This window comes from Hippopotamus amphibius, chromosome 4 (assembly GCF_030028045.1).
Source record: "Hippopotamus amphibius kiboko isolate mHipAmp2 chromosome 4, mHipAmp2.hap2, whole genome shotgun sequence".
NCBI lineage: Eukaryota > Metazoa > Chordata > Mammalia > Artiodactyla > Hippopotamidae > Hippopotamus > Hippopotamus amphibius.
Genome location: NC_080189.1, coordinates 132371778 through 132380038, shown reverse-complemented (window position 1 = coordinate 132380038; position 8261 = coordinate 132371778). Strand labels below are relative to the sequence as shown.

Sequence of the window (8261 nt, the reverse complement as noted above, 5' to 3'; positions counted from 1 at the left end):
ATGTTTGGGCCATTTACTACTCATTGACCCCTCCCCTCCGTCAGAGGGATGGGCAGGGTGAAAAAAATGATAACGATATTTTAACATAGTCAATTTGCTACTATCTCTGATAAAAGGTGTGCAAGAAAAAAATAAGTGTGTAATTGTTGACTGAAATGACATTTCAAGATTAAAAACAATAATTCTTTGTTGTTCATGATCTAGCAACTGTTACTATGAAAAACTGAGTTAGTTCTCTATACACTACATCTAACAAATATTTTTTATGATAAAACATAGTTTATTATAATTATTTTAATCATAATCTCACCAAACTCATAAACTAAATGCCTACAAAATGTTATCAATAAAAAAAAAATTAACATCCAAAGAATCAAGAGCTAAAATGAAGCACAAGGTGGATTTAAAAATGGAGAATAATATAAAACAATGAATTGTTTTTGCCTCATAGATTTAAACCTCCTTACTTAGTGATGTAAGAATCACAGATAGAAGAATATCGTTAACATAAATATCTATGGGTGATTTTAAAAAGTGAAGATGTAACTATAATGGTTACTCATAATCAATGATGTAATAGTCGATGATATAGGAGAACAAAGAACATTGCATAGCTACATATGGACTTCACAGCATCAGTTTGTTTTTAAAAGAGGGGCTACATTATATAAACATTTTTAGTTTTCACAAATTAAAATGAAAAAACTCACCAGCTGAATAACAGAATATTTTAGCAATAAACATATTGGGAAGTATATTTTATTCAGTAGATTAACTTTAGAGAACTAAACTCTCCAGCAGAATCAGAGGGTTAGATAATATATTTATACCTGTAGTATTTCATTCTATAAATAATCTATAATGTCAAAACCAGTCTTTATGGGAGCACTTAAATTTTACGAAGAGATAAAATGTTACAGTGAACATTTTCAAATTTTTATAGCAGAGTATAAACAAAATATAGGCATAATGTATAATTATTTTTGAAGTTCAAGGAAAGAGTCCTACACAGATAAATAAATTATAAGGATACAAAAATCAGAAATACTACTCCTAGTCCTTATCACACATTCTTCTACTTCAAAATTTTAATGATTAGTGAAATGAACATTTACATATTTCAAAGTTAATAAAAACAATAATAACTCCAGAAATTTTTACTCTCTCAAGAAATTGTCTATTCAATCATATGAAAAGGTGGTCTAGGATACTATTTCAGTTTTTTTGTTTGTTTTATTTGGCAAAATAATGTGTTTCTAGGTACAATTACTGATTTCCTCCACTTTCTTTTTCAATTAAGGACATACTTACTATCTTCATAAACAACTAAAATGTTCACAGAGACCAGTAAAAACTATGTCATATCGTAATACACATTTTTGTTCTTGGGAGGCTTTGGGCCTAAATCCCATATTCTCTAGTCAGATAACTCCCAATAAGAACAAAGATGGAAAAGATTCACCCTGCATTTAGATATACAAATACCAATATTTTTAAAGTTAAAAGCAGTACTATCCATATTCTTAAAAAATTATCTTATTCCAAAATATTTGCTCTTTTTATAACAAGGATATATATAAATTCAACTGACGTATCACTTCAAAATAAAACTAACAACAATGTAGGCCTTATTATATGTCAAACTCCTAGAAAATCCCTAGGAGAAACTTAGAATAGTTATTTAAGAAATTCCCAGGTTCAAAATGAAATTCAACTTTTACAACGTTCAGTGAACTAAAACTCAAAACGTTTTGTTAAATTGAAGACATTAGCATGGATGATATTGTAATAGAAGGAGAATGCAAAATGTTACTGAGGAAAGAGAGGGTAAACTGACAGCTTATTATTGAAAATTTTCTGATTCTAGAGATAATCAGATCAGATAAAACACAACTGCAAACTGCATGCTCGGCCCTGCTGCTCCCTGGATGGGTTGTGACGACGTGTCTGTTCTCACCCACAGTTCACAGTTCACAGAAAACATTAAAATAATACAACTGAATAATTTCCTCCGACCAAATCAAACTTTCTTTAAGGAAATAAAGGGAGAAGATAATAGATCAAATCTTGCCCCACCTCTTTTTTTTTTTCCTCCTTTTTTCTTTTAGTGAAACTGACATAAATTGTTGAGGAGAGCTACAGCGCCACCAACACAGATCAATGCAAAACAAAAAAGATCTCCCACCGTGTGCAAAAACGAAAAAAAAATTAGAAAAATGCCAAAAATTACAAAATGTCTCCCAAATGTACCTTTTTGGAGAAAAACGAGATGGATCTGCAAAGATTATCTAATGAGGAGCCTCAGAGAATTACGATCATGGAACTCAAGTTTAGATCTGATCAGCAAATAAAAGATCCACTATTTAGTAACAGCCATAACTTAATATAAACCCGGTTATGTCAATCTCCACCTTCATTATACCAAGGGCAGCTTTTCTGTAGTTTGTACCCAAGTAATCCGTCAAGAAAACCACAATAGGCCTATTTCAAACCAAACCCAGCAAACTACATCCATAGTTTGCCTGCTGATCATTTAGTCTGAACAAATTAGGTAATACATAATTTTTATAAAGAGGATATGCACATATTTGGCATTACCAACATTGCTGCCACAAAACAAGTCCATCTTGAAACAGCTGAGTTTCCCTTAGCTCACAGTAATTAAAGTATAATTTATATCCTAAATATTTAGCTTTAATCATGGGAAACAAACAAACAAACAAACAAAAACACCCCAAACCTATTTTTTTTTCCTTTGGGTAAAAATTAGCCAGACAAGATTAGCTGGAAATGTGCAGAGATCAAAGCTAAAGAAAAATACAAAGATTGGTTTTGTTAGAAGAAACACAATGAAAATTCTTCTTAGCTGGAGGCTCATTCAAAGATGTAATGACATCAATGTTTAAAATTACAAACTTACCATTAGCGGAGGCAAAGAAGAAGCCAGTTCTGGAAAAAGAATTGTAACAATATAGGCTGGATACTTGTGTCCCTAGAAACAACAGCCTCCAGGCAGCATATGGCTCTTCCAACATCTTTAAAATATTTGGTAAATAAAAAGTCCTACTTTCTTCCATGATCGGTGGCTGCATGGGGTGGCTTCCCCAGGATCTGTGGGCGTTTGGGAAAAATCGGAGAAATATCCACGGAAGATTAAAAAGCAGAGGAGGCAGCGGCAGCGAGAAGACTCTGGGGTTAACAACTTTGCGATGGCAAGCAGGCGGGCTCTGATTGGCTGGGAGGCCAGTGTCCCTACAGTCTGCACTATCCCCCGCTCCCCCCGCCTCCTGCAGCTCGGAAAAAAATGCAGTGTGAGTGCCATTTTACACTGGGCTTTTAAAAACACAGCCACCCAAATGAAAAGTCTGGGCTCGCTACGAAGTGACACTGCAAAACAATAGCGCCCACGACTGCCCCGTGAGCTCAGGAAAATGCCCCTTTGGCGAATCTGGCAACACGCTTCTCTCTCGCATGTGGGTTTTTAGGGAATAGCACGCTTTTCTTAAGCAGATGGCCATTCACCAACGTCGATGTCTAATTTGGATACCAACGTGGCCAGTGAAAAATGATTCCCATCAAAACATTTTTTTTTAAATTGGACATCCTGAAGGTACCTAAAGAAGCCCTGCACAAAATTCACGTCGTTTGCAGCTCAGAGAGCTTTAAATCTTTGAGAAAAAAAAAATTAGAATTGGTTCGCCACAACAACTTCGTTTGTGCAGAAAATAAAAATAAAATAGTGATTTTTAGCGGCTCCATTACAAACAATAGGCATACTTTTTTTTTCCTTCTTAAAAATTGTTTCAGAAACCTTTGCTGGCTGATAGAATTCTACCAGCCTGCCTTACAAACAAAATGGCTGTGGTACTGAGTTTTTTTGGATCCACCCACTGTGACTCTTCCAGGCCTCCAGGAAGTGGTAAAAAATCCAAAATAAATACAGTACTAAAAGTACATTGTCCAGGCTGAACTCGGGTGAAGCCTTGGGTAAAGGGGGAGGGGGGTGTCTTTAAAATGTGCTGCTTTTTATCAGTTTTTTTTTAAATGTTTTGAAAAGAACATCAATCACTAGAGATTTACTTGACTGTAATTTGAACTTCCTGTTTTACATATTTATAAGGTCTTTCACCTATCTTGGCAAGCTTTCAAATTAAGTGGGCTGGGAAATTTGATGTTCTGTGTCTAGTTGTGAGCTGAGTCAGGTATTCGGTGGCTGCAACTGGGCTTTTATATAATAAAAACGAAGTCGAAAACTTAAGAAAAGGATTAACGTTAACTGAACGCTACAGTATGATTGATTGCAAATGTAAAGCTACATAAGTCAGCAAATATGGAAATATGTCAGATAGTACATACAGGTGTTAATTGAACACATTCAGGATAAAATTCTTTGCCAGCTAAATTTCTAGTGAGCCAAGGGTGGAACAGGCTTTAAAGAAATCGGATGCAAAAAGGAGTGGGCAAGTGCTTGCATTCTACAAACCCCTCCCCCCACCCCCTCCCCACACACACACGGTCTGGTATCCCTATCCCCGACCTGCATTTAATAGGTAACATTCTCAGGGAGCTGTAGCTAGGGTGACTATACAATTTATTGTCTAAACCAGGACATTTTTTGAGAGTCAGCGTTTTATTTTGTAGTTTCATCAGTAGTTACCTGATGAGAATACATTTCAATGACATTTATATGATTATAATCAGGGAAACATCCTTAAGATGTCATCTAATGATGAAAGTAGACTAAAATTCTTGAGAAATTTTTAAGCAGTTCTCCTTCCAACAGAAAAAAATTGCTAGGGGCCATTTTCACTATATTCTATTTTGTCTTTCCACCTCCCCAGCCCTGTCCTTTTCTCTCCCATCCCTTCCCCCACATGTGACTACACACAGATTCATATATGTATACATACATACAGTTGTACATATAGAATTATATGTGTTCATCCATATATACATATACAGATATGCACGTGTGTATATACTTTCATTATCTGTAAATTAGAATATTCTGTGCATTTTCCACAATATGCATATTTCTAGTTATATACTTCCCAATGGCAGAATTTTCTTGAGAGTTTTTGAGACAATATTCATGATATACACAATTTGAACATCTTTTGTTTTGGTAAAGGTAAAATATAGAGTGAAATGTTTTGGAAAAATAATCATTGAAAGACATAAGATAAATAATTCTCATGTTGTTTATTCAAATATTTCTTGAGAGCTTAGGGTGTGCCAGGCATGATGCTTGGTGCTACATACACATTAATGGACAAGCAGGAAGTTTCTCTGCTTCATGAAGCTCATGGTCTCGTGGGAAGACAGAGAAACAAGCAAGTAAACAAATGTATAATTACAAATTATAATTGCTACTAAGAAATAAACAGAGTGTAGTCTTCCAGAATAACAGCGAAGGAAAGACAGATAAGCGGGTAAGGAAAGTTGTTTCTAAGCACGTGGCATTGATGCTAGATTTGAAGGATGAGAGGAGCCAAACTTGAAAAATAAATGAGAAATAGCAGACCAGGAAGTGGTTACATGCGTGCAAAGGCCCTGAGGCAGAATGGAGCTTGGCGTATTCCAGGAAGTAAAATGAGCTCAGTGGCCCTGGAGCATATGGAGAGAAAGGGAAAATGACATTGGAGGTCAGAAGTGTGGTGAAGGAGTTCCATATCTAAGCAAGTGAACCCTATTCAGAAAGTAAAATGTTGGTATTTGAAAGTTTGGAGGCTTCAGTGTGGGTAAGATCCAGGGAAGCTGTGGTGAAGAGGAGAAAAATACTCCACACTAATTTTGAATTTACATAGCTGCTTCAGAGTGTTTGGTATTATATTCTTAAAAATCCACATTTCATCTGCATTGTTGCAGCCATTTATTATGACTATGTTCATAAATAAATATGAGCAATGAACAAATATCCAAGATCACACACATTACTAGTAAAACCAAAAGCAAGAATTCAGGAGACTGTTTGCCTCAGTTTCGTGCTTCTCTTCAGTAGTGTCCATTCTGGTATTTTTAATTTAAAAAACCTCACATTTCATATCAGTTGAACAAAGCTCAATTAACACTTTTTTTAAACAAATGAGGCAAAGCATTATTAAAGCTATAATGTAACTCATAATTGGAATAAAAACAGTTATTCTTTTTGAATTTACTAACTGGTTGTTAGCAAACAAAATCCTATGCACACATGGGTAGAAACAATGTGTTCAATTCTTAGACTCTAAGACAGAAAAATTGAAAAAGCAGACCAAATCAATGATGTGTAATCCCTTGAATGAGTTTTGATGGTAATAGGAATCTCTAAACAAATCAAATTGTGAACCAATTAGGTAATGCAGTTTTTTTAAAATTAATGAATTAATTTTTGCTGTGTTGGGTCTTTGTTGCTGCACGCTGACTTTCTCTAGTTGTGGTGAATGGGGGCTCCTCTTCGTTGAGATGGGCAGGCTTCTCAGTGCAGTGGCTTCTCTTGTTGCGGAGCACAGGCTCTAGGCGTGCAGGCTTCAGTAGTTGCAGCACGTGGACTCAGTAGTTGTGGTTCATGGGCTTAGTTGCTCTTTGGCATGTGGGATCTTCCCGGACCAGGAATCAAATCTGTGTCCCCTGCAGGCGGATTCTTAACCACCGCACCACCAGGAAAGTTCAGTAATGCAGTTTTTAAGATCTTTACCTCTCAGAACAGTGGGGAAGGAAGATTTGTTTTGGAATTCAGATTTTTAAAGTAATTAAAAAATAGTAATATGATGCATTATCATAATCACCCCATAATCAAATACAATAATATATTGTAATGAAATATATGATCAGTCTCACTAAATGGGGTAAAGACAGACCATAAGAAGCCCCATATCAGTTCAGGTCAGCTTTTGTCACCAAACAAATTGTATAACTTTTGAGGAAGCTTTCAGCTTTCAAAGATTTGGAGAATTCATAATTGTGGGTAAGGGACTGTGCAACCTTGGACTTTAATCCCATTCCAGTTTTTTCTTAAAAAAGTATTCCTAGCATAAATCAAAGCTCATAATCCTAAAGATTATAAACAGAGTTACAAATCAACAAGGTCCTACTGTATAGCACAGGGAACTATATTCAATAAAAAGAAAGTCACACTTTGGAAATGGCCAGATTTCCATTTGTGGGCCCTAATACATGAATGTATGTCTTACTAACAAATTTCTGTAGTTATTTGTGCAGTCTTGGACAAATCCCTTAAATGTTGCCCCCTACAATTTTCCCCATATTTTCCCTCTTAAGAATAGTGAGATTCACTGTGCTGTACACCTGAAACTAACACAACATTGTAAATCAACTATATACCAATGAAAATTAAAAAAAAAAGAATAGTGAAAGTTATGCTTTTTTTAGCAAAGTATTTTAAAGCAGCACCTCACCAGACTGTTTCTTTCCCAAATGTTTGACTATTATGTCTTTGGCAGAGATGCTACGAGCGCTTACTTCAGATCTCTTTACCCACTGTGGGATGACTTTAGATCGCATTCATCCACGGCAGGCCAAGTGACCTTTTCAAGAAGTGACCATCAGTGTGGCTGAGACTGCTCGCTGACTAACTAATATCCTTCCTCCCTTTCTTTCTTCCTAATAAATTTGGATTTTATATTGGGTTTACCACCCAGGTTTAAACAGAGAGGTTTAATCAGATGTCCATTGGTCGAGCTTCCTAGGAAGCCTGTGAAGGCGCCTGACTCAGCGGGAGGTGCCTTTTTCTCCTCACCTTTGCCCTCTTCCTGCTGGGAATGTGGTCACGACACCTGGGTGGAGTCAGGAGCTCTATTTTGACAACTGGGAGGAGAGCTCAAGGCCAAGGGTAGCTGAGCAGAAAGAAGGAAGCTAGGCTCTCTAGAGCCTCCCTACCACCTGAATCTTTTTTTTACATGAGAGAAAAAATAGCAAACCACCAATTTGCTTAAAGCACTGTTTTGTGGGGTCTCTTCCTCATAAGTAAATGCAATTCTTATACAATTAGTGTGAGTAACCTTCAAAGTATTTTCTCTGTTAAATTCATCTACTTTTTTCTTTTTTTTCTTTTTCCATTTTTTAGACTGTGCCGCATAGCATGTGGGATCTCAGTTCCCAGACCAGGGGTCGAACCCACACCCCCTGAAGTGGGAGGTGGGTTCTTTACCACTGGACCACCAGGGATGTCCCAATTCATGTACTTTTTAATTGCTTTGTAATACTAGGATGAAAAGGAGAATGAGGGGACTTTATGGAATGCAAGAGATCTGTCTTAACCT

The 8261-nt window shown here is 36.3% G+C and overlaps 1 protein-coding gene across 1 annotated transcript in view; it reads right to left on the bottom strand.

Annotated features, from left to right (window-relative positions):
• Positions 1-3203, bottom strand: part of EPC1 (enhancer of polycomb homolog 1) — a 90653-nt gene extending 87450 nt beyond the window's left edge. The window contains exon 1 of the mRNA XM_057731167.1: positions 2921-3203. Coding sequence (XP_057587150.1) covers positions 2921-2923 — 3 coding nt within the window. The 5' untranslated portion in view covers positions 2924-3203. The remainder of the gene's footprint in view (positions 1-2920) is intronic.
• Positions 3204-8261: the final 5058 nt, after the last annotated feature.